The sequence below is a fragment of the Myiozetetes cayanensis genome, unplaced genomic scaffold (genome assembly GCF_022539395.1).
Source record: "Myiozetetes cayanensis isolate MyiCay16 unplaced genomic scaffold, myiCay2020 scf1, whole genome shotgun sequence".
NCBI classification, from domain to species: domain Eukaryota; kingdom Metazoa; phylum Chordata; class Aves; order Passeriformes; family Tyrannidae; genus Myiozetetes; species Myiozetetes cayanensis.
In genome coordinates, this window is record NW_026086604.1 from 46,615,993 (window position 1) to 46,643,657 (window position 27,665).

General features: G+C 38.8%; 1 protein-coding gene across 9 annotated transcripts in view; it reads right to left on the reverse strand.

The window, feature by feature from the left end:
- The window catches only part of GREB1L (GREB1 like retinoic acid receptor coactivator), a 139,037-nt gene that overhangs the window by 24,045 nt on the left and 87,327 nt on the right, over nucleotides 1-27,665 (reverse strand). For all 9 annotated transcript variants that reach the window (XM_050316335.1, XM_050316321.1, XM_050316323.1 and 6 more), the window contains 12 exons: nucleotides 24,553-24,687; nucleotides 20,548-20,685; nucleotides 20,091-20,210; nucleotides 18,236-18,373; nucleotides 16,291-16,476; nucleotides 10,283-10,609; nucleotides 9,350-9,478; nucleotides 8,619-8,753; nucleotides 6,106-6,303; nucleotides 4,467-4,647; nucleotides 2,811-3,003; nucleotides 1,275-1,408 (listed from right to left, as the gene is read on the reverse strand). In XM_050316335.1, the coding sequence (XP_050172292.1) occupies nucleotides 1,275-1,408; nucleotides 2,811-3,003; nucleotides 4,467-4,647; nucleotides 6,106-6,303; nucleotides 8,619-8,753; nucleotides 9,350-9,478; nucleotides 10,283-10,609; nucleotides 16,291-16,476; nucleotides 18,236-18,373; nucleotides 20,091-20,210; nucleotides 20,548-20,685; nucleotides 24,553-24,687 (2,014 nt within the window). The remainder of the gene's footprint in view (nucleotides 1-1,274; nucleotides 1,409-2,810; nucleotides 3,004-4,466; nucleotides 4,648-6,105; nucleotides 6,304-8,618; nucleotides 8,754-9,349; nucleotides 9,479-10,282; nucleotides 10,610-16,290; nucleotides 16,477-18,235; nucleotides 18,374-20,090; nucleotides 20,211-20,547; nucleotides 20,686-24,552; nucleotides 24,688-27,665) is intronic.

Here is a 27,665-nt window from a genome sequence, read left to right on the forward strand (position 1 = left end):
TTGTTTAACCAGCAGGTACAGTAATTCACTTCGGTCACCATAAGCCAGTCATTAAATCTATACATTTTTAAAACACTTTTTACTCTCCCTGCCATAAAAGTACCCACTGCACTTCTGCAACTAAAACAAATGGAGCCTTTCTTATAACACAGAAATGTCTGCAATGTTTTCAGCTTGTAAGCTTGAATGGCTCACCCGCCCAGACAGAATAGCCCAGTTTCTTAAAAATAGAGGCTAAATTGATAAACTGTGACACAAAAACATATCCTGCCATCCATTTCAACTCTCATCCTAATCTCATATTGTTATTTGTTCATACACAAATTCTCCTTCACCCTTTCTCCCATCCACATTTTAAGAACAGAAACAGTCTTTGTGACCACTATCTTTTCTGTTGGATTTGACCAGAAATACTAGAAGCCTGAAGAACTGATCTCATTATTATTACTTACCACATTCATTACTTGCATATTTGTAGATAATAATAAATATTAATGGCGTGCTTAATCATTCATTTATGTTGCAAATTTAGCACATTTGATATTGTATTTTACTTAATAAATACAGGTATATTTATAATTATTATGTTGACCTAATTAAAATTGGAAAAATAGCATTGTAGATATCGTAGAGAGAACAATCCCATTAGAGTTACAATATCAAGATATGAGAACTATAGATTGAAGGGATCTGTCCTGCTGATACACAGAGACGATTAACTCCACACTTCTGGAAATGACAGTGTTTCCTTCATTCCTGTAATGTACACACTGAAATTATATCTTGGAGATGTGCCATGAAAGTAGTTTGTTCAGGCACTTGCAGGGTACTGAAGGGCTCTGAGATGCAGGAACCAAAAGCATAGCCAACTAATGAAATAACAAAAATGACATTTTTGAAATTATGTATGTCCCTGACCTGGGTCACCACTGCCAGGTGTGTTGGCAGCCCCAACAAGAGAGACACCAAAAATGGTGAGTTATGAAACCCCTCGTGCCTTCTCAGCTTAGTGAGGTCTTAGCCAAAAAAAGAAAGCAGCACAGCTGAGCCCATATTGCTGCTGAACGGGCCCAATCTCTTCTCCAAACAAATGAAGGATATCCTCTCCTTCTTCAACAGCACTAAATTTGTAACAAAAATAAGAATTGCACATAATTCATGGATTCCAGGATCAGCGTCAAAGGTCATCATGTCTTCCTCCCCTGTAATGGGGTTCATAAAGATATCTAAGATCCCAAATAAGCAGAATCCCAGGTTCCCATGTTACTATTTACCTTTCTAAAAGTGTGTTGACCATTTTTTCAAAGGTTTCATCACATCTCAAAAGGGGACTCGTGACTCCCCATTGGAGGGATTTGCTGTATTCATTCAAACCAAAGTATAGCTTGTCATCACTTGCCGCGTCATCCTGTTCCATACACAAATAGCAAAAAATATAAGGAAAACTGGTACACATTTTAATTTCTTGTGTAATTTTAAAAGATAGGTGGAAAGCAGACCCAAACCAAAGTAGCCTTTCCTTTTATCCATTCTGCTTTAGTGATGCTATTTATTTGTTTCAAAGAATACAATTTTTTTTTTTTAATGAGCTTATTATTTGTGTACGGATAGCAAAGACAGGTGTAGGTCCTTGCAAATTTTTCACCACATCTCCTATCTCTGACTGCAGGGGATTTCTAGAATCCTGCTAATTATTTTCTGACTCCCTATCTCAGGCTTTACATCTACTGACAACTGTCATCTCATTTCAATTTAAAGTAGAACCTGAAAAGAGAAGGATTATTAATTTCCAAAGTCGTTCTTGATTTTCAGATTCCATACACCTCTAATGGCAACCAGAAACTAATAATTTTTTTTCCTGGAATGCAAATCTGCAGACAGCTATCAGAAAGGGAGAATATTTGTGTCTCAAATTTCATAAAGTCTTTGTTGGAAGCACAGCATGTTCCCTGGTGCATTTACATCAGCAATAATTTCTAGGAATGAAAAATCACATAGAATCTCCCCTTTTATTGTGGGTTATTTTTTTAATCAGAAGACTGAAAGTTGTTAGTTTTTTACTTTTGGGAAACAAAAAATTGTCTAGACCATTTTATAGAAGATCACCTCATGGCTTATATTAACAATCAACCAAAAAGCAAATTTAAAATTTGCTCATTCACTCCCTCATTTTACTTTAACTATTTTTTTTCAGCTATCACTTTAATACATTTCATAGAAACCAATGGTCCATTCAACACAGTAAAGTCAAATTTGATATAAATATCCCAAACAGAAAATAGGAAAAAAGGCTATTTTTAAGCAGATTTAGCCAAAACATCTTCAAAATCAGCTAGCTGAAATTATTAAAGAAGCTAATGGTGCAGAATATCCAACAGGTTTTCTCCTCTGCATAATGACAGCACCCACTACACCAAAACTTATTAACCTAGCACACAACTTTTATTAGGACCAGAAAGGCAATGAGCAGACTTGACAGGCTGTGTGACACAGAGCTTACAGTCAGAAGTCAGACTGCCTGAAAAGGGAAAGCCAGCTCCAGAGCCTTATGGCAAGTCCACATAGCTTTGTCTGACCAAAGCACAGAAAGTAGTGTGTCATCTTATGTGACTGGACAAAGAAAGATGTGTAGTTCCTGGTCCTACACATCAATGCTGCCTCTACCATCAGTGTCCCAGGGCTGTGCATCTGGAACCTGAGAGAATAAACTCCAGCAGGAAGGAGCTCCCTCCTATACACACACATATTCTAGTTTCTGATAGGTGTGAAATCCACATTAAAATTCACAGTTAAAATTAACATGCACTTACCACAGTCTCAGATTGTATCCAATGTACCTCATTGCTAGAACTGATCCTGGACTGCTGAGTTTGCAAGGCATAAGGAAAAGAGCTGACCTGAAGAACAAGGAGGTTGAATGCTTCAAGCACCTCCCTGCAATTAATAACTCTATCAGCCAGACCATGATTAGGCTCACCATGTGACAGGGAACTTGAAATGGCACTGCAGAAATAAGAATGCAGAGAATTGCCTTACTGGCATCCTGAGATTCAACGGATTACTCTCTTCCTGCAGAAAAATCTCCAGTCAACCATGCTACTGAGAATCACAGCTCAAAAAAATCTCTTTGGAAGGGTAAAAGATGTCAAAAACCATTTGAGTGTTCTCTGTGGGTAGACTCAGGCAACAGAAGGGAAAAAAACCCAACAAACACCTAAACAAAAGATCAAAATCTGCCAACAGTGATAAGGTGGATTAGTGTGCCAATTTAAAAAAGCATGAGATGGAGGAAAGCAAAAGTAAGCCAAAGGTGATGAAATCCCTCTCACTGAAAAACACTGTTCCAAGAGCTGTGGAGATAAAGTACCAATTTTACAAAATCCAGTGGCTTTTCTAGACTGAAACAACAAATTTCTCAAAGACCGGCAAACCTAAAAGTCTGATGTCCTCATTTCCAGCTCCTGGACCTACCTTCACTTCCAGGATATATTCAGAACTTCCAGATTCAGAGTACAGCAAAGACAATAACAAAAATATGATGGGGAGAATCAGCTTGCTTTAGCCTATTTTCAGCTGTCCTTCAAGGACACTTTTTTTTTATTATAGAACTGTAGAACGGTTTAGGTTGGAAGGGACCTTAAAGACTACCTGGTCCCAACCCCTCTGTCATGGGCAGTAATATCTTCCACTATCTCTGATGTTGAAATGAATCCCACAACCTTACACACTGTGTTTAAATCACATTAAGATTATTTTCCTCAATTTGCACATGGAACAAGAGCAGAATAATTAGCTTTACTTCTTTTTTTTCTTCTTCCAAGTTAAGGTTGTGATTCAGTGTGAAGAAATGTCTCTGTGATGTGTGTACATGTTGTGTTTAGACCTAAAGCTAGCCAAATTCAGTACAGCTGGTTTTTAAAATTCTTTTCTTGCAGTACCTAAATTCAATACAGCTGTTTTTTTAAATCCCTTTCTTACAGTAGCTATGGCACATGGCATCTTTGATATGATGAAGAGTTAATCTCTGTAAATCTCCTTATATTACAAACAACACTATTATCAAGTATAAAAACATGAATCAAAGCAGGACTAGCTTGTGAACATGGGAGACATTTGGGTTTGAATATAGAAAAAGAGGAGGAAGAGGAAAAAAAGACAAGAAAAACAAAGAAAGTTGCAAAATTCAACCCTTTTCCCTGGACTTTAGTACCATAGCACATACTCCTACAAGCAGTCTTGTTAGGGATCCAATAATCTGAAACTAGTCTCACCTGCCTTCATCTGAATCAGAATTAGTTAGCAAATACCATGGGCAAACAAAAAAGATTATTTCCAATTTTAAGGCACAAAACACCTTAAAAATGCCTAGAGAAAGCATTGGGTGTCTAAGACAGTAAGTCTTTTGAAAAACCTGACTGAAGATACTGGAAGAGGAGGGTTTTCCTTTGATAGATTGAAGCAGCTACCTTGTTAAATCCACGTGGGCATTGTCATGGACCAGCACAAAGAGTGTATAGGGATTCTGCTTCACTCGTCTCATGAAAACTTCAAATTTTGTTTGAATCTCATTGTCCAGCCGAACCACGTATTTCTCGGCTCTCTGATACGCCGTTCCATTGTCTTCTAGGCCCAAGTCCACAAGGACACCTGTCAAAAATAAGAATACAAGAAAAATCTTTTCCTTTGAGTGCATCCAAAAATGAAGGGTCAACGGCACGTTGCCACTTGTCTGCCAATATCAAGACTTAGCCAAACCATCGATAAGCCCTAGTAATGAGATGATTATCCAAATGCATTTTCTCTCACAATGGAGGCCAAAATGTGCTTCTCGGCTTCTGGATTTCCTTCAAAAAGTGCCTGAAGACCTTTAAAAACTTCTCACATTACCAAAAAAGGGGGGAAAAAATCAGGCCTCCACAAAGATTTCCAGAGCAGCACTCGGTTGGCTATGCTCCATGACCCTAAGCTAAACCTGCCCACATTTAGCTAATTTATTAATACTGTTTGAGTCAGAAGAAGTTATCCTGACCTTTCCTTTGCAAAAATCATAAATTCATATCAAACTGACTCCCACCAGTATCATATTTTGTTGCTCTCATGCTCTTCATGCTGCAACATTTGTGTTAATTCAACTATACTTTAGCAGTCTTTGTAATGCTGTATTTCCATCATATTAAAAAAGTAGGCATAATATAATCTATACAACCTTGAATGACATTTAAATTAAAGAAGTAGCAACAAACTACTCTGAAATGTGAGTCACTGATGTATCTTCCAGGCTCTTAATGATTTTAAAAAATAGTTTCAAAACAAGTAAAATAAAACCCACTCATTTAAAAAAATAAAATAAAGTACATATGAAAACCTGTAAATGGATACCAGAAAACCTCTGGTTTAGTGTATAGCTGCAAATTAAGTAAATATAATGTCTGAAGAAACAAGCAACGGAACAAAGGACCAAATATTTACACAGATAGTTGCTAGTTCTGTTAGACAGTAATTTTCTCCACAGAGAAACTCTTACGCTTATCTGGACATGTCAGTCACTAACAGAGAGGATGACAGAGATCATTCTCAAGAGGAACATAACCTGTTCTTCTTCCTCTTGAAACATTTGGCACCAGGCATGGCCTGACACAGAAGCCCAGACAGGAAAAATCACCATCTGAACCAGGATGCCAATTACTGTGTACCAATTTGCGTGCATCACTTAGGCATTTATTTAACTCTCCAGAGAGCTTCCTGCACATACATCTGTGCCAATACATACGAGAGCATATGCACAGGCGTGTACCTAGAACAAACGGCACTAACAGCTCTAGGAGATAAAAGATCTGAACAGTGGCATTTGCTAATGCTTCTCCAGGTCATACATTCCTTAGATCTCCATGAATATGGCAATTGCTTTTGACACTTACATGGTACACCTTGAACCCCTCTCTTATGAAAGGAAGATGTTTAGAATTCATCAGTTATACCAACTAATGAAGCTACTACTGGACATGCAAAATACATGTTGGAGGAACTTACTTCTCCATTTATACCAGCTATGATTTAATAATATCACACAGCTTGGTTTATCGGTCTCCTTCCCCTCCCTTTTACCTGATTGTCGAATACGTTGAAGGGTCTGCTGCACCAGGACTTCAGAACGGGGAACTATTACGATGAAGTCCACTTTGCTGAAGTGTCCCAGATCCAGGCTCTGATTACCACTGTCTGCTATAGCACAAACCTGGGACAAGAGCTTTCTGGCAACTGTAAGCTGTGGCTGGTAAATTTGGAAGGTATCAACATCCAAATCTAGAGTGTGTTTGTTTGAAAAAGAAAACAAAACACAACAAGAAACATGTTTACTTTCCCACCCCCCCAGTAAACACGAACCTCCAAACAGCCTACCCTCTATTATCAGAAAAAAAAACCAACAAAATATCACTCACCAGAATAAATCTCAACACTGGAGAGCTGGGTCCAGATCACAAATGTCAACTTTCTTTCTTTGCTTAAAATGTGGTAATATATCAGATGACCTGAAGTACAGCACTGCCTGTTTTTCAAAATGCCCTAAGTGTTTTGAGGATTTTTAACAGTGCAACCCAAGAAAGCCTTAATACCAACATAGTGAAAAGCATTCCATTAAACAAACCAACACATACATAATATGCATCCATATATATATACATATAAAGATGTGCATGTGTACATAAATAAAAAGCAGAGAGAGAGAGAGAGCTCTAATATTCTCCTGAAACTTGCAGTTCTCTTTCAGGAACTTCCCTCCATCAATCGTGCTGGGAGAACCAGCCATGGTGCTGAGGCTGCTGTGCTCTGGGCACAATGGGCTGAGAGCCAGCACACCTATTAATCTGAGGAAACCAAGCCTGTGCTGATAATCCTGCCAAAAAGACTCTAACAGGACAGCAGGTCTGTTGCAAGTTCATTTGTACATTATCCCTGCTCTGAAGTAGTGAGCCCCACTCTAAGCCATGACTAAGATAGCTGTATGTCTGTGTACTGACTGGTAGTGATACATGCTGTGAGGGGAAAATGAGCAATACAACTGGGCAATAAATCTGTTACTGGGGGAGGGGAGCATTTATTTCTTTGGAGGTTTCCTGACTTCCAACAAAATTTTAGTCTCAGATTTATTTAGACTTAAATAAATGTCAGTATAACACTACATGCAGAGAACTGAGGGACTAACCAGAGCACTCGTGTTTCCTCAAAATTAAAGGCATGTTCCATTACAGTATTTCCATTAGGTAAATTCTGTGCCCAACAGTCCATATTTCATTAACCACTGAATATTTTCAAACTGCAGATTACCAAATTAAATCCTATAACGGTATTACAGTTTTCAAGTAATTTTTTCTACTATGTTAGTTTTACATAGACACACGTGTTTGTGTGTGTATGTGCACACACTTATCTCCTGCTCAAACCTGCCTCAGTGTCCACTTCAGCAGATCTGCTATGGGAGAAAGATCTATCTCACTGCCTAGGAGACTCACTTCTCCTTTTTCTCTTTTGTTTTTTTATTCAGGCAGATTCTCAGTGGCTTCAAACACTGTACAGCCACATTTTAAAGACAAAACTAACTCAGAATAATTGTTTGTGAAAATATAAAGCTTTTAAAAAAAGTGAACAGGAAGAAGAAAAAACATCCCCAGAATCTGAAGATAATTCTCCCTTCAAATTAATTCTGTGAGGAAGTTCAAGACTTGTCCTTCTGCAGCTGCCAGATCAAATCTCCTGATCCATGTGGAGACTATGAACCATTTTACTTTCATTCAGATCTAGCACTGAGATGATGAATTTAAGCACAAAAAAAAATATGAAAAAAGTCTTTACTGGAGGTTGAATTTACTTTGATACTAGACCTACAAGAATTTCAGTGTTCACAACAGTTCAGTGCATCTTTTACCATTTCTGTTATATGAAAAGGAAACTGTGGTTAAAACTCTGAATAATTAAATAATTCTAAAATGGGGAAATTATGATTAGCATTTTTAGACAGGAAATCCTAGCTCATCTTTTGCACCTTAGCATTTCATCACATTATGCTGAATAAGACACTGATCAATAAATTACAGATTATGCTTGCCTAGCATGTTCAGTCGAAGATCTTAAAACACATTCCCTGAAAGTTTAAGCCTCAGAGCACAAGTCTGTAGTGTGTATTACCATTTTACATGCAGAAAGTGAGGAGTATCAAAAGTTAAGGAGTAGGACACCTGGGAGATCAGGCCATGAACACAGTTCCCCACTGCCTCAAACTCAAGGTTACATTCTTCTTCTAGGTGCAAAATGGTGAGATGAATCCACACTGCCAGTGTTAGAAAGAAACATCTTCTCTACTCTGCCTAATGCCTAACAGAAGATAGCATGTTTTAGCTCAGGAATTATAGGAAAAACCTCGCTGAAGGTTATTACAGAGATTTTCTGTCTGAGAGACTGCTGTATTGCTACATTCAGCTGGCAGTATTAGTATTTTAAGGTTGGCACACCAACTGCAACTGTGCCCTTTGATTCTTCTAAGGTGTATGCCTGAGGTGTATGCATTTTGACATTTAACAAGCTACTCACTTATTTCACATTTTGCACGTAAGAAAAATTACCTGGTTCTTGTGTAGAAACCATGGCAATCGCCTCCTGAGATGACACACACTCGCTAACATCTCCATTAAAAGGAATAATGACACTTTCCCCTCGCTGCTGTAGCATCTTCTCCAGCAGCTTGTCCAAATCATCACCTAGATCAGAATCAGTAACACCAAATTATCTGAAAGTCATTTCAGATAAAGGACGTAGAACATTACGCACACAACTGTTCTCACATAGCTGATGTCAAATCTGTGAAGGGGCAAGGGACTGGAGATACACGGAGAGGGGAGATACAGGGAAGAGAGGGAGGGAAAATATTTTTCTCTTTACTCTAATTTACCTGTTTGCCAGTTGAATTAATTCAGAAAAGAAAAGGAACCACAGCTGAATAATTTCAGCTCTGTGCCTTTACAGCTACTGATAACAACTGATGACTATAAAGAAATACACATTATAAAACAATCTCTAAAATCTTGATAAAAACTTGTGCACTTATGGGTGCCCTGCCATTATATTCAACAGCAGAAACTGTTAAAAATATTTCGCTACAGGATTAGTAACTGGCACTAACAGGTGAAGGAGACAAGCACTCCTTTACAAACAGGGAATGGAGAGAAGGAAAGAATGCTCTCGATGGAGAGGGAAGAGCTGTGTTCAGGTGCATTTCAACTGCTGAATGGGAGACACACCAACCCTAATGACATGACTGTCTTGGTTAGAACTACTGATTCTTAGAATCACTCACCTAAAGATGTATTTTTGAAATGTGATGCCAGGAAACTAACTTTCCCTGTGATGAGCTCATAACTGATCTCTTTTAAAAATTCACTGGTGGTAAGCATGCTTTCTGCAAGTGCCCGAGATTGATACTGACCTGGAGAAGAAGTGGAAAAAAAGTGAGAGCAAACCTTAATATAGTGTACTGTCAGTACAACCTTTTCATCCCAGAAATGTGGGGCACTCTGATCTTCAGTCATGGATCTCCACTGCCTTTACCCAGAAGACCGGGAGAGCAGTCTCAAGTCTACTTCACTAGTGACTGGAGAATTAGTTGATATAATTAATTTTAGCACACTCTTTGCAAGCTGTTGCCCATCATTTTGTACACTTGTGTGACAAATGACATGGTTCTGGGTAAATATGAAAAAGTAATTATCCCTAGTGTGTGGGGGGGAAGTTAAAAAAAGTAAAAAATCAGCATTACTGATTTATCTGCCTCCAAAGGAAAGATGACTCGTCAAAATTCACTTCCATCCAGACACACTCAGGCACACACAAACATCACAGCCAGTCCCCAATGTGGAATTTAAAATCAACGTGATAGAAAGGATAAAATGCATGTTCTGTTTTGCAGCAGTCTGCAGAAGACTCTGCCATGTAAAATATCACAGCTGTTCCACAAAACAAAGACAAACCAACAGTTTTGTCACTGGGTTACTTCAAGGTATTTTCTAAGGTAATCACACAAAGTCTCAGGCCACTCAAGGAGTAGCATAAATATATTTTTGTAGATCCTCATAGACATCAGTACTCCAAGTCTTGATGGAGAAACAATAAACTGTGACATTGCAGTGTAACAACACAAAGGAGAATAAAAAGAACAAAAGGGATTCAAAAACTGGATCGATAAATCGAGAAAATTAATTTGGCATTGCAAGCAATCTGCAGATATACTCACCTAGAACTACTACGCAGAACTCATTTCCTCTTATCTTTGATGCACAAATGGCAACTACGTAATCTGGTAGCTTTTGCTGATGTTTCATTTCATTGAGAGACCTCAAGGTCTCCGAGATGCCCTCTGCCAGGGAATTCTGGGTAACAACCACATGCACCAGGTCCCGAGACACACTAGCGATTAACCTGGCAAGCCAAGGGAGTTGACCTGGTGACACAGAGATGCACTGTGCGCTCATTTGCAAGGATCGCTCTCTCAGAGTGAACTCCTGCATAGCTTTCAACATGATCTGCTCAAATTCTTCCCTCAGGGGTATCTGGTCAGGACCTACATCGAAAACAAACAAACAGAAGAACAGTATCTCATATCAAAATGTTATTGAACCAGGAATAATCACAGTTCTGCCTTGATCTGAAAAGCTCCTTCGACCACGTTTTTTATATTTTTAAAAAACACTCACTACACAGTGGATATCTAACCCCGTGGTTTATTCTTGGTTTTTCATTTTAGAAGCCACTCTCTCCTACCATTGCCTTTTTTTTTTTAATTAACAATGAAGTATTCCATCTTACTCCTAGCTTTCTTACATTCAGAAACTGGTGGGATGAACAAGGGAGTGGGAAAGTATGTGCCTTTTGCCTGGAACAGAAGGATTAATCATGCAGCCATATGTTTTTACAGCAGAAACCCCAAATGCTTATACTCGTAGGCTGATCACAACCATGCAGCAGGACAAAGCCTGTCAAGTGGTCTTTACTTTGCCTTTTCTCATCATGCATACTAATCAACTAAGCATGATTGCTTGGTTAAACATGTTTAACCTCTTCTTCATTTAGCAAATCTTCAAACATCAACATAAAGAAGAATATATACCTTTAGATCTTTACATTCCCCAGACTTTGTAAACTATATCGTGAACTTGAATTGGAAAACAGAAATATAAGGTATCCCATCTTAGCATCAGTCGTCCAACTCAATTTCAACTAAAATTTTGCTCAGTAAAATTTGTCTCATTGTCAAAATACTTGAGAACAGATAAAAACATTCATGAAGTTCACAGAGTAAAAAGTAACCATAGCTTAAATTGCTAAGATCTCGTATCAGTGCCAAAGGAGGTAACTTCACACTTCAGCAGCTTGTTTTTCTATGACAAAATGGAGGGGGCTTAAATACCAGAGATATGTGAAATGCTGGTTTTGTTTTCTTTCAAGGCGGGAAACAGAAAGGTTGTGTGAGAAGCAGGCCGTGGGTAAATAACAGAATCTGTAAAAACTGCTGCCTGTTGTCATTTCGCCTTTTTGAGGAGTAACGTATGGAAAGTGTCACCATCCAATTATCATAGGATGGTAGGACAACTTGTAAATGCAAGGCTGTTTTCATTTTTGATGCAAACTGAAAAATTCCGATGAGTCCAATTTAACACAGCATGGGCATAATTCTCTCCTTAGAGTTCATTTTTTAGGAGATGTATTTTCTTTTCCCTTCTAAGAAAACATCATGAATTCTAGGTCTTTGAAGTTATCAAAATAAAAAAAAAATCAGACATTTACTGGCAGAGAAAAATGTTCCTCTGCAGAAATGATGTTTATCTACAGCATCTCAACCCCTGAAAATGCGATGGGAAATAAAGAGAAATAAAAGCAAGCTTTTGCTTATTGAGGGAGGTTACCTAAGAGACAGGTTTTTAGACACAAGGGTCATGAATTCAAGAATATTAAAATAATTTTACAGATGGTAAGACAGACTCTCTGTATGGCAAGACACAGAATTTCCCTCAGATTATTTATATGATAATATTGTGAAATTAGTGAAGTGCTTAATACCACACTTGGTTCATGGCAGTCTTTCTCTACAACTATCCAGAAAAATAATGGAACTAATATCAGATAAGATGGAAGACAAAATTGTAGATATTGACATTGATTGTAAACAGTTTCCTAAAAAAAAAATATGTCAAGGTTAAAAAACATATCTGTCAAAGTTAAAAGGGAATATGAAAGCTTCTCTACAGAAATGAGTACACAAATGGTAATCTTGACCTCAAAAAAACAAAACTGCAAAGCAAACAATACCATAAAATATTAATATCTGAGTTACATCCAGTTGGTGTCCTGTCACAAGTGGTGTTCTCCAGGGCTCAGTGTTTGGGCCAGTCTGTTTAATATCTATATTGATGGTCTGGACAAGAGGATCAAGTGAGATTAGCTCAATGGGTTAGTGCACAGTGCTAAAAATGCCAAGTTAGCAGTGAATGCCAATGGACCATTCCCTTAAGAGCTGGACTCAGTGATCCTTGTAGGACCCTTCCAACTCGGAATATTCTGTGATTCTGTGTGAGTGCACCCTTAGGCAATCTGTGGGTGACACCAAGTTGCATGGGAGTGTTGATCTGCTAGAGGGTAGGAAAGCTCTGCAGAGGGATCTGGACAGGCTGGATCAACGGGCCAAGGCCAACTTGTATGAGGTTCAACACAGTGAAGTGCTGAGTCCTGCCCTTGTGTCACAACAACCCCGTGCAGCACTACAGCCTTGGGAAGAGTGGCTAGAAAGCTGCCCAGCAGAAAAGGACCTGGGGGTCGACAGCAGCTGAACATGAGCCAGCAGTGTGCCCAGGTGGCCAAGAAGGCCAATGGCATCCCGGCTTGGATCAGAAACAGTGTGGCCAGCAGGACTAGGGTAGTGATTGTCTCCTTGTACTCAGCATTGGTGAGGTTGCACCTCAAATCCTTTGTTCAATTTTGGGCCCTTCACTACAAGAAAGACACTGAGGTGATGAAGTGGGACCAGAAAAGGGCAATAGAGCTGGTGAAAGGTCTGGAGCACAGATCTTATGAGGAGCAGCTGAGGGAGCTGGGGTTGTTTAGGCTAGAGAAAAGGAAGCTCTCTACAACTCTCTACAGCCTGAAAGGAGGTTGTAGTTGGGGGAGAGTTGGTCCCTTTTCCCAGATAACAAGCAACAGGACAAATGGAGAAGGCCTCATATTGTACCAGGGGAGGTTTATGTTGGATATTAGGAAAAATTTCTTCACTGCAAGGGTGGTCAGGCATTGGAACAGGCTGCCCAGGGAAGTGGTTGATTCACCATCCCAGGAGGTGTTTAAAAGACACATGGATGTGGCACCTGGGGACATGGTTTAGTGGTGAATTTGGCAGTGCTGGGTTAACAATCAGACTCACTGATCTTAAAGATTTTTTCAGCCTAAGTTTTTCTGTGCTGCTATGATTCTATGCTATGATGCTGTACAGTTTAAGTCGACATATTGAAACATCATTCATTTCTGGATGACACACATTTCTGGGTAGACAAACTTCATAGTTCATCCCACAGAGACTACTCCTCCAAACATCTCAGACCAGGACAATTGCTGGAATAAGCTCTTGCTTTCAGTGTCTGACTGTCCCTTCCACTGAAGACAGAGGCTTGTTCTTGCCTTGACTCTGGGTGTGCATTTAGATATTAAAACTACAGAAAAACTCTGGGTGTCACAACATTCAACATATATAGTCAAAATTATTCAAATGTACCACAACAACAGAGGAGGGAGAATGATTTTATAATTCTACACAGGTGGTATAACTGAAGGTCCAGAAATTTCCTGAAAAACCAAAACACAGACCTTAGCACAGCATAGACTGTGTTTGTAGAAATGATGGCGCAATAGTAAAAAGCTGATGATTGCAGATGATAAAATGTAACCCATACTGCAAATATGGACATTTTGATGATAAAAAAAAACCTTGAGAACACTTCACCATGAATGCTGCCAAAGATAACAAATGTGAAATCCAAGTAAGTCCAGGAAGTAGACTAGGAAAACCACTAAAATTAAACACACCTCTTCATCTTTTTTTTTACTTATTCCTTTATCACAGTCAGTGGAATTTATTTATAGAAATGGTATGGCTTCCAATCACAGCTTTAACTGTGTATAGTCTTCATAGAAGGTTTAAAGCATCAGAAATGTATTTATTTTGTTTGCTTTGATTTGTAATATTATCATGAGTTGCTCAGCTGATTTCTAAAAACACAACAGCATCATCCTACAATAATGTCATAATTTTACATGAAAAATAAAAGGAATTCTCAGCTATATCTTTTTTTTTCCAAAACAGGAGCATTTTTACAAATAATATTATTATGATCTATGATCACAGTCATCTGCAAACATATTTCATAGAAGTAGCGAGATCTGAAAAAATTAGTCAAGACTATCCTTCATCCTTTTGCCTGCATTTTTATCTTTGCCTTTATCTTATTCTTTCACAATATACTCTGGAAAAAAACCCAAACATTTTCGTCCTACTTTCTCAAGAAAAAAAGAGAGGCTCACATGAATAAATGTTAATTTACGTGTGTATTGGTCTCTTCTTCTCATCAAAAACTTTTGAAGCTGGCTGCCCTCCAATCATCTTTAATCTGCTTTGATGTAACAAAATGGGATAAAGGCTACAGTTCAGTACAGCTGTCACAGTTCCAGCAGTTTTAAGTGTACAGCAATATTCAAACCAACAACATGTTTTCATCCCCATGCTCTGCAGAATGTTTTTACTTTTCTCCTCATTAGGTCCTTTCATCTCACAATGCTGGCACCCATTTCCACATTAGGTCAAATGAAAAACTATTCAGCTTTGCACAGTTAAGAACAAAAGCCAAACTAAACACCTGCTAATAAGGGAACTGCTTTATGCTGAAGGCATAGTGCTCACTAAACACAGCTCAGCTTCAGAAGCTTTGCATGAAGCCTACTCTAGTTTGCAGCAAGTATAGACTTGCTGCATCCATCTAAGGTTAGATTTGCTCGTGGAATGTGGTTCACTGACTCATAAGTTTCGATAAATACTTTATTTTTAATTGGACGTGCTATATCAGTTTGCTACATGTTCCTCTGAAGGAAATTTGCAAGCTGCCTCTATCAATCCCAGAACTGTGTGAAGCAGCTGGTTTAAACATGCAGGCACTACAAATAAAGATTGAAACCTCAAATAAGAGATTTAAGCCCACCGAGAGAAGAGCAACAGAAAAACATTCAGTCTGTAAAAAAATAAAGAAACTCTGTCAGTTCTAACATGGCATCCACTGGACTGTTGAGACAGAGAATGAGAAATAAAGCTATCACATGACTTATAGAGTATTAGAACACAGAACATGGATTCCTTCCTGTCTGTCACAGTTCTGCAGCAAAGCATAAGAACCCATGGGTGAAACCTGCACAGAGCACATTTGTTCCTCCAATTGTAAGGTTATCACCAGTTGTGCTGCTTTTGAAACATCTGCATATTTCATTCCCTTAGCTATTACAGATGCAGCGTGCTCTTCACAAAAGTCATTTCACAGTCCTCTGTGGTAAGTAGCATCTTTTCAAACACAAGTTAAGACTGAAACTGCCATGGAAGTTTCCCAACACCATCCTGCATTATTAACTTCTAAAACCTTACTGTTACCACTGCTCTTTTTACTTTAAGGTAGGGGAAAATGTCTGGACCTGCAGTAAGAGAAAGAAAATGTGGTTTGCTCTCAAACTTGCAAAGAGTCCATTTCAAAAACATTTACAAGAATAAGATACTCCCTGAATCACTTGCCCCAGTCTGAATAACAAATGTGGTTTTCATGTAAACAGTGCTGTCACCAAAACAATGACAACGATCACACATCTGCCAGCATTTGTCACAAAACTGAATAAAACAGACCGAGTGTCCTTAGAAGGGGCTGTGATAACTGATGGTTTGATACCCTAAGCAAATGAGTTATCTGCATTGCAAATCCATTTCACAAAGGTGACCTGGTCAATCCCCATATGGAAAGCAGAAGCAGTATCAGCCTTTAAATTCACTTCGCTTCTTCAGTCTGAGGAACAAAGTAGCAAAGTCACACACACTAGATGGAGCCACTTAACCTCTTCCAGCCACCCAAGTAGCCAGAAAATTGGCCCTGAAAGGGGCAGAAAGAGGGTATGGAGAAAAAAAGGACAGTTACAAATAAAACCAAGTGCTTATGACAAATTGCTTACCAAGTTGGACAAGATACTGAATAGTTAGAAGTATCATATTCTCCACACTTAGAAGCTGACTGCTGGACAAACCCAAGAGATCCAAATCCTTGTTTTCCAGCTGTGGAATCTTGTAGCAGTTCACCAGCAAGGGACTTACAACAATATCACCAACATTCCCATAGAAATAAGGTAAAGTGCCATAACCTATGAAAAAAGAAACAAAAAAGCCCCCAGAAACTCACAAAATTTGCCACTATAAGAAATCTTGCACAATGATGCATTTCCAAACTTTTCCTTTATGTTGTCTGGCAAAACATATTGCATCAATGACTGTTCTTGGCATTATAATTGCTTACAAAATAAATGAGATAAGCCAGGGATTCTTTGCTGTCTTTTACAACAAGTGATCACGTAGAATGCAACAACTAACACTTACTGCATGCCAGCAGGATAATAATTATTGTTATCTGAATACAGATGAGAATATTATCTGTTTGGGTCTTACCCTGACCTTTAAATACAGATTCTCCATAATATAGTGTTCAAAGAAGAAAAATCAATAAAGGCAAAAGTACATTGATCTTAACATTATAAAAGCAGCATAAGTCACATTAGCATTGATTCAGCCACTGTGGTATTGCTGTGATTGATTTCATTTTTTTGCCATCTTTCCATTCTCTTTTCATAAACAGGTTAACTAAACATCAACAACCAAACATGCTATTGTGTAAGGTAGAGCACACAGGCACAGGCTAACTCCTTTTCCTTCAAACTGTTTTTTCATTTTAAAAGAAATGTCCACAGAGATTTTGCCAAATCCATCCATTTGGGTACATCTGGTTCTGTACTATTAATAGGACGCTGTTTCTCAGGGCCACTAACATTTAGCCTAACTGGGGACTTACTGGCAGCTCTCCAAGAGCCTAAGGACTGCATTCAATTTGCACTTAAGCTGATGGCTGCAGGCACCCTCATCTTTAATAAGGAAGTGTTTCTCTGAAAACCATTAAAGCGCCATGCTAGAGCTTTAAAATCAGCTTCCAGAAAACAACACTAAGCAAAACAAACCAGAAGTGTAACCCCATCCTTGACAAATTTACTAGTGTAGATGGCCCCCTTAGTTCTCCAGGAATTGTATTAGAATTATCTGTGCAAGTGAGGAGTTGGAGAACTTCTCCGTTTCTTTCAAGAATGGTCATTTTTTCCATGGACTGTATTGATAAGCATGTTCTGTTAACACTGAAGCTACTTTTATACAACCATCTGTACTATACTGGACCTAGAAAAAATTTAGAACAAAAAATAAAATTCACTCAGCAAAATTTTTTTACATAGTATGCCAAAATCGTTCATGTTGAAAGGAATACTGGCATTACAAAAAAAAAAAAAAAACAAAAACCAGTGTCTTTCTAAGGGTTAATAATGTACTTTATACAGCTAAAGGATTTTAAAAGCCTGAAGCCCGATCTGTTATCTCAGTTGCTTACAAGAAGTATGGACTATAAATGACAAAAAGTTAGTATGATTTATTTCTGTTTAGTCAGTCCAAATCAATTTTCTAGTTCTCATGTAAAATCCTGGGGCTTCAAGATCTGGTCTATAAATGCTGCAGGAAATATTTACTTGGTTTATAAGTTGTTTATACTGGAAAGCTATTTTCATTACTTGGAAATATTTCTATTCTTGGATTTTACAAAAATTTTATTTGTATAAAACCTTGATTTGGCCAGCGTTTCTGCATAGATTTGACCTAGTTGTGACCTGTTTGCAAATCAGGTCTCCAGAAATCACCTGACTCTCAGTTTTAAATGTTGAGTAACTACAGGAAACTATCTGTTTGACAAACTGACTTTGTTTTGTACTGAATGCCAGAACCAACAAAAAGGAATCTAAAAAGCCCCTTTCTCCTAAGGAGCATGTTTTAGTACAAAATGCAGCATCTCATCCACAGCGTAAGACTTACCTATCAGAATCACTGGTCTAACTCCTGAGTTATTCAGCAGGTTTTCAGGAACTATTACAGTCTCCCCTGCTGGGATGGGTTGAGGCTGTAAAATTCCAGTTAACATGGATTGAGGAACTGGGACTGACAAAAGAGGCTCTATAAAATAAAGAAAAGAGAAACTTCCATTACTAAAAGGCTCATACTGTGATTTGGCCGTATGAACAAATAAGAAAAAAATTACCACAAATCACTAACTGTAATAAAATTCAAAAGGTCTCTGCATTTCCTGCTATAGTTTTAAGTAATTTAAATTAAGAGCCTATATCCTCCTGTAGCCCCATCCCTGAAATAAAACTTTTTCTGACCACTGTATTGTTGGTGAGAATGAGAGAGGAAAACACGGGTTTGAATATGCATCTTTAAACAAAGCCAAGTACTAAAGCAAAAGGGCACCTCTAAGATGTAGGCCACCCCTCAATACTGCCTCTCAACACAGGGGAAGAAACTGCACCGAATTCTGACCTAGAGTATATGTAGATAAGGAAAGTAAAAACAGAATCGCAAAGCTGTCCTAAGATAGTTGCTACAAGAATAAAAATCAGGCTTTACTCATGAAAGAGCATGAGCAGCTTTCATAAGTAAAAAGAAACAAAGTGCAAGAATTTTGTAATCTGTAATCAGGTTTCAGAGCAAGGCCTGCTTCACGAGTTTCTCAGGCTTCATGTGGTGGTTTTTTTCAAGCAACGCCATCAACAGAAAAGCATCAAAGGCAGAATGACTGAATGCATATGTTTTACCAGGGGAAATTGTTTATCCAACAGAAAGAAAAAACACTACTAAAAACTCATGGAAAATGGAGTACACAACAGAGGTAGAAGATTAGTGGAGACGAACTCAACAAAAAGGGGGAGATTGCCTTATATCATGTATTTTCAGCAGGTTTCTGAAGCTAGAAACTGATAAAAGCTGTGATTTGAGGTGTTCAGATAGACAGGCCTGCACTATCATGTAATCCTTCCTCCTATGATGAATAACTCTGAAAACAATTCCAAAATGTCTCAAAGCCAAGCTCTACAAAGCAGGGTTAAAAATATATTGTGCATGTTGGCTTTTTTAATTCCTTGGATATTTATTCTCTCACTCCATAGAGGGAAGAATAAATAACTGTTTATTCCCTTTCACAAAGTGTGCTGAATCTCACAATTGAAAAGTACTCAAATAATGAAAGGTTTAATTAACAATTATGTATGAAGAGGTACCGACATGGATATTGGTGAGTGCTTGCAATTAATTCTATTTCATGTCATGATGTTATATACCCCTCCTACAGCTTTTCCATGCACAACAAACATTTGGGTTCACTTTGTGCTTTTAACTGAAGATGACCTGGTGGACATAAGCGTCCTTTGTTAGGCCAAAACTATATTAAAGCTGTTTTTCCTGTGCAGAAACAGAGTGTACAGTTTCTGTAGCATGCCACACCAGACTAAGACATAACATTTAAGGTGAAGGTTAATGAAAATCCTTGAAATATATTCATATCACCTGCACAGTTTTAGAACAACTGAGTTACAGTTGGGGAACTCTGGATTTCTTTTTAGCCTTGGATTTCAATAATATTATTTACATCTTCCTTTCCTCTCTCTCCCCTAATAGTTTTACTTTCCCTATGTCCCATCTTAGATTACAACAACAAGGACCAGGCAATATTTGTGCTTTTCTGGGTCATCTGAAAATCTCTCCATGGTGTCCTTAACTACTTCAACAAGTTCAGTTATGTTTGCTGTGCAACACTTGAAGCTCGGCACAGGGTTACTTGTCTGGCTGAGAACACATTTTAACAAATGACATCTCAGTATTATTCAAGTTTTACCTGTTCTCGTTGAAGGTCGAACTGTAGGAACAGGTACTGCTAAACCAGGAGGTGGGACTGGGGACCCAGGAGACCATCCCCGGTGACGTTTCTTTGGTGGTCCAGAACTGGACATTGATGCTGGAAGGAAAGCAAAAATTTAAACTAAGCCCCATCCTTCCAAATGACCAAATTCCAGCCCACATTTCCATTTCACAGTGGTGTTGAGTTGGAGTCACATCACAGAGCACCAGAGGTTCATACCTAGATTTACACAAAGCCAGACTATGGATGTGAAAAATATCGTTACCTGTGTTAAAAATTCCAGCATTATCATTAATGGTCATGCCGAAAAGCAAATGGATCTGTAAGGACTGAATGGTAGGAACAGCTACAATGGGAAGAAGAACAAAATCACAAATTTCAGGCTCAATGCCCAATGCAGCTTAGAATAAAAGAACAGAGAGATTTTCTTTACCTTGGTCTCCAGCTGCACAGCCAGGACTTGGAGATGTCGAGTGAGGCATTGGCCGGGAGACTGTAGAACTCAATACGTTATTTCTTCCTCCATTAGCGTTTCCATTAGCAACATCAGTGGCACGCAGTGAAAGAGGAGCTGAGTATAATAAAATACAGAGAGTGCATGGCTTGAAAACAATCTTGAAAACAAACAAAATAATACAGCCACATGCAGACACAAAAGAGCAGGGCAAGATGCGTGACTGAAAGAAACATACTCCAGGGAAAGCATGAAGTGTATTTGGCAGAGAAACATTTGAGCGCAGGCTGAAAAACCCTAGCCCTGAAACAGGTTGTCCAGATTTCTCGGTGAGGCAGATAGGTGGGGGGAAAGAAAAAAAAATCCAAAACAAATCCCACCAAAATTAAATAGGAAATTGCACGCACAAAAAATCATTGGGAAGTTCGTGATACATTTTTTTTACACACTGAAGATTTTAAAAAATACACATCACGAATTCAGTTAGTAAAGATTTTTAAGCCACTTCAGTGTACCTTTTCCTCCCAGTCATTCACATAGAGTGTGTTACATAACAGGGCTCTCATCTGACGCTTTAGCAAAGGAGAGTGTGCAGGGAAGACAGGGCAGTTTGCTGTAAAGTATACATGGTCTGAGCACTGTTGAGGCAAACCATGCTTAATTTTGCTACCTGTGCCTAAGACAATCCTCCAGTCCCACCAAGGACTGGCAGGACCCTCTATAATCCAGTCCTTGAAATGAAACTATAACAACGGAGGATCACAAGAAGTTACCTTCTCTCATCTGAGCTTCTTCTCACTCTTTTTCAGAACCTACTTTTTGCAGAATAAAAAAAAAAGGAATAAACTGCATAGAGCAGACATGGAGCCCAGCAGGGACTACAGCTCCTTGTTGTTATCTGCCAGTTCCACAAGGATCTAGCTCCCAGGAACATATTCCAGGAGCAATGCCAGGAGATAATGTAGCAGCTTGCTGATGTCAGCTGCAACAGGAAGTGTTAGAGATTTGGCTTAAAACAGTGTCACATGGAACTCTCCAGCTGCAAACATCCAAATAAATTTGGGCACAAGATTCTCAGGTTGCCAATTACAAAACATTAATAACCTCACTTGCCCATTGAAGCTCCCATTTGCACTCTGAGCCAACAATTCAGTATGGACAGATGTGGTGGACATGGGTCAGTTACAAAAGTGGCTGAAATGGTGGGAAGAAATTTCAGTGCAAAACAAATTCACTTATACAGGTATGGAGGCAAAAAGGATATTTTACACAAAGTATTTACACAAAGAATGATTCATTAAATACAACATAAAATATTATGTGCCATAACAAGGTATATTCTATTAAATAGCAGATGTAATACGTCATGTATAAAATGTAATGCTCATGTGCATATCATCATCATGGCTAGGCTTCGTGAATGAAGATTTGAGAAGGGCTCTACCCACGCTTGCTACAAGCGCGCTGATGGCTAAAAAGGCCAATGCGAGATAGACAAGTCCGGTTGCAAAAGGTACAGCAGAAAAGTGATATCAACATGACGCTATTCTTCCTGCTTTGTCTTTTCTCCTCGAGAGTGATCCTGTGTGTGTTCTCAAAAGCAGCAGCAGCGTTAGAGATGGTGTGTCTCCAGGCCTCCCAATTGGAGGCCTGGGTAGGCCAATGGTGATGATCAATATGGCCAAGGGTGAGGGATTGTTTCAGGCAGTCCTTGGATCTCCTCTTCAGGGCTCCTCTCTTGCGGCAGCCAGTGGCAAGTTCCCCATAGAGCACGATCTCAGGGAGGCGGTAGTCCTGCATCCTGGAGACGTGCCCTGCCCAGCACAGCTGTGTTCTCAGCAGCATGGCCTCAATGCTCGTGACTGCTGCCTGTTCAAGGACAGACGTGTTGGTCACAGAGTCAGTCCAGTGGATGTTGAGGATTGTACGGAGGCAGCGCTGATGGAAGTGTTCTAAGAGACGCAAGTGGTGGCAGTAAATGACCCATGACTCAGATCCATATAAAAGAGTAGACAGTACAATGGCTCTGTAAACACTGATCTTAGTACTTTTCTTCAGGTGTTTGTTTTGCCACACTCTTATATGGAGTTTACCAAAACCTCTGTATGCTTTTGCTAACCTGTTGTCTATTTCTGCATCAATCTTACTGTCCGAGGAGATGATGCTTCCCAGGTAATTGAACTGCTGGACTGATTTGAGCAGTTTCACCAATGGTGATATGGGGATGATGGGAGACTTCCTGCGGTGCAGGTTGATATAAAACTCCTGTTTTCTTCAAGCTGACTTTCAGCCCAAAAAGCTCAGCAGCCTCTGCAAAGCAGGATGTTAAATGCTGCAGAGCTACTTCTGTGTGGGCAATGAGGGCGGCATCATCAACGTAAAGCAGTTCATGGACAAGATGATTTAAGGTCTTAGTGTGGGCCTTCAGTCGCCTTAGGCTGAACAGGCTCCCGTCCGTACGATATCGAATGTAGACACCATTTTCATCATCAAGGTCTGCCGTGGCCCTTTGGAGCATCATGCTGAAGAAGACTGAATAAAGTTGGTGTGAGAACGCAGCCTTGCTTCACACCACTGGCTATGGGAAACGGCTCAGAAAGTGCGTCGCCATATCTGACTTGACCACGCTGGTCCTCATGAAGTGAGATGATCATTTTGAGGAACTTGGGGGGACATCCTAAACGTTCCAAAGTCTGCCACAGACCTTTTCTGCTCACAGTGTCGAAAGCCTTGGTGAGATCAACAAAGGTAACATAGAGTCCTTTGTTCTGTTCCCTACACTTCTCTTGCAGTTGTCTGAGAACAAATACCATGTCTGTGGTACCTCTGTTGGCTCGGAAACCACACTGGCTTTCAGGTAGAAGATCTTCTGCTATGGCAGGTATTAATCTGTTCAAAAGAATTCTTGCAAGGATTTTACCAGCAATGGAGAGCAGAGTAATACCTCGGTAATTTGAGCAGTCTGATTTATCTCCTTTCCTCTTGTACAAGGTGATGATGACAGCGTCATGAAGGTCTGAAGGCAGTTCACCTCATTCCCAACAGCGAACCACGAACTCGTGAAACTTACCATGGAGTGCTTGGCCACCGTACTTCCAGACTTTAGGAGGGATTCCGTCAACCCCAGCTGCCTTGCCAATTTTCACCTGCTGTATTGCTTTGAGAGTTTCTCCCATAGTGGGGGCAGTATCCAGTTCAGTTTTCACGGGTTGTTGTGAAATGAACTGCATTGCTGAGTCTTGAACTACATGGTTAGTACTGAAGAGAGTCTGAAAGTGTTCAGACCATCGATTCAAAATGGACACTTTATCTGTGAGAAGCATTTGGCCATCTGCACTGAGTAGAGGGTTTTGAACCTGGTGTGTAGGACCGTAGGCTATTTTAAGAGCTTCATAGAATCATATATAAATTGATATATTTTCTTATTCAAGCACACTGCCCTGTAATAAGTGTGATGATTTTTTTCTTTCATTGTTTAAAGGGCAAATCAGTTAAATTAAAAACAATCAGAATACCACAACAGTGTCAGCAAGGCATTTAGATGCCAGAGTTGAATATTCTAATTTATTAAACACAAAATACAGAAATAAGTAATTAAAGCAGCAGAGATATTAAAACTCCTTTAAATGAGATTACATTCCACTAAATGTATCTTGAGGAACTACAGCTGTTAGAAATGCAGAACTACACACAGCTCTCAACTACTGAGGCAAGAATCAGTGTGATATCAAGAGGTGAAATTTATGCTCCCTTGCATGTCTTAGGAAGTGCACCCTTACCAGAATGCCAAATCTGAAAGCCAAGGTGTGGCTCAAGTCTGGGGACAGTAATAATTGCAAAAATGTCTGTGTTGAAGACTGCAAGAATATGAGAGTTCTGGAGGATGCTAGTGAATATTTTCCTTTCTCTTTCCCACCAAAAGGATGATGCTCCCCTTTTATGACTGTTATGACTTGTCTCTCTCTATGGAAAGCAAAGCCATACCTGCAGCAAAAGTCTTTCCTACAAGCTGAACTGACAGAGCCAGAGGTTTCACGATGTTCTTGTTCCGGGATTGGTCTTGCGTTCCGCTTAAGTTAAGAGCAGAAGATGATTTTGCCGGACTGAATACTGAAGAATCTGAGAATAGAAGTTGTTCAATTAATTATGAAAAATTATATACACACAAATATATATATATATAATTTATTATATACACATGAGTAATCATATGCATTTATCTAAACTCATCTCTGCATATAATGCAAACAACTTTTTTACACTCCTAAGAAATTACCATGTATTGCTATCTTTTAGGAGTTTTAACAAACATTTAACTGGGGGTTTATATATAGAATTTTATAATCTACTGAATCCATGACTGATCTCTTCCACAATATTTTTCATTCACGTACACTCAAAAAATATTTTAACTGTAGAAAGGGCTATCTCATTGCTCCTCAAAATAGCCATGTGGGATAGGCAAGTAAACACACTTATCCCACGTTTCACGTGAGAAAGCTAAGACAAAGAGATTATATAACTTGCCACCAGCAAGTGTAGAGAAAAAGCACTGGAATAAGTTGCCCTAAAGAGGTTATGGAATATTCATCATCTGATATTTTCAAGAACAAGCTACTGAATCTGTCAGACATAGCTGAGCTTGACTTAGGCAGACAAAAACCCAGATCCAAAAACATGGTCTCCTTACAGCGCTACTGTCTATAAAGCTATGAAAAGTGTATTCCCATTTATAAATCTGAGTTGAAATGAAGGGTATCTGAGCCCAAACTCTTCCCATGAATTAGCAAATGCCAACTCCTTAGAGCACTTCACCAAGGCTAAAAATTATAAACCTTATTTTATAGAAGGATAAACTGAAGAACAAACAAATGTTGATACTTGTCCAGTATAAAACCATAAATCAGAACCGATTCCAAACCTCTCAGTATGCAGGCCACTACTTTTACATCAGGCATTCCATATATGCAATTTGCTTCAAGAAAAATTTGACATTCAGATGCTGATATGCTGACAAATCCAAATTCTTATAACTGGAGCTAAAGAATATTAACTCAGCATCTGTCTGGAAAGTAGATTGCAACAAGTAGGCAATATAGGCTAAGTTCACCTACAGAAGTCCTGGTAAAACAGCCAGCTAAAGAAAACAGAAGACAAAGGCCAACTTGATCTGCCAAATACATTCACCCTCAGGCCACACACCATTTGGTGAAGGAGGGTGGGGAGGAAGGTCTGCTTTGCCAGACAGAGTAACTGAGATGAGGAACAAACACAGAAGCCTCTGCTGCTGCTCCACCACCACCAGAAAATCCTGACCACGTTCCCAGGAAATATGCTGAATGGCTAACAAAATAGACCACCAGGTCAGGAGCTTTGGAGGAAAACACTGGTCTGTCATTAAATATGATGTACTAAATATGTAGTGTTAAAGTAGGGGGGGGGTTTCCTATATCTGGTTCTAATGTGATTTCTTGAAATGTTATTTATGAATGCAGATGTAGCTGGTAAACACTACTCCGGTACTTAAACAGGACTTGTAGCCCTATCAGTTATTAAAATTCTTCAACTTTCTGCTGTAAAACCTTGTTTCTAGTTGCTTTACACCCTTTTAACACCTGAATTGAAGTTTTCCCTCTCACCTGTCTGCCTAAAACTGAATTTTGATACTGTGTGCCCATAATTGTCTACCTACAGGTACCTGCTAGAACTGTTCCCTTACAAGGGCAGAAACCAGAAACATTTACACAATTTTTAAGGAAAAATGGGTATGAGTTGACAATGAACTGAAAACAATTCCAGAAAACAGCCTGCTAATGAGGGGTGCCGTTTTAAAACAACCAAAAAGCAAAATCAAGTACAAAGAGCTATGTAGAGCCTAGCATTGTAAAAGTCAGACCTCCTCCATCATAGGTGACACGTCAGAATTCATGCCATTGAAAAAAGGTGCTCTTCCCCCTTCTGCTGGACACAGGGGATTCATGTGTATGTAATGGGGCATTATCTTCACTAGAAGATAACAGTAGAAGGAGATGAAAAGGTTGTGACAAGCATGACCTAAGAGTACAAACAGTGACACACAGAAACACCCAGCAGACTGAAAATTGCAGGGAGTGATAAGGGAGAAAGCAGTATATAAAAGGTGTATCTATTAACTTGGCAGGTACAATAGAAGACAAAGTTGTGTAAATATTAGATTGTTTGTTGTTTCAAATAAATACATTCTCATGCATCTGCACAGTTCTCATGCCAGGATCTGGAAGCCAAGGCATCATGCAATGAAATGCAGATGTGTTTAAACAACACTCTCATTTAATTTTAACCAAAGCCTAAAGCATATAGCTTCCTAGACAGAGACACAGGTGGCCACCTGGGGAAAGTGCCTCTGAACATACTAATCAGTGATTACAATTTCATAAGAATGTTCAGCTTTTGTTTATTATTCCTTTTAACATACTTTCTAAGTGGAAAAAAGTATTTTAACCATATTATTTTATATCTGCATTTCATATTCTTCTAGAGAAATATGTTTTCTGGGACATACATATCAATTAACAGGAAGTTTTTTCCTGTTTTTAGTTTTTCAAGAAATAGCACAAAGAGACACAAAAACATACAACAGCATAGATGAAGCTGCAATAAAGCAATGAGGAGAAAAAAAAAGCTCAAACAAAAGCACCTTGGCTATTCACAATAAATAAATATATACATGAAATTAAGATGCTGCTTCTTTTTCAATGTCTATTTAATTTTATAGTTTCTCCTTGTTTAAGTATATAAGGAAGAGCTTTCTAGAATAGTTATGAGACACGTTAGCTCATATAACACAAAACCACTGTATGCATACAGGGAAATTGCTATTGTACACCTTTAAAGTACACCTTTGTGTGTAATAAAATTTAAATAAAGAAAGAAATAAGCAATAAACTAAAATCCGCTCCCCTAACCCCAAAAGGAGGTTAATTTCCTACTCAAGATAAATAGTCTAGTCTACATACTAAGTCAACACCTCCTTATAAATGTGTAATTCAAGTTTTTTTAAAAGCCACAAAAAAATTAATGAAACAAACAAAGGGAGGCATAGAATCAAATAAATTAAT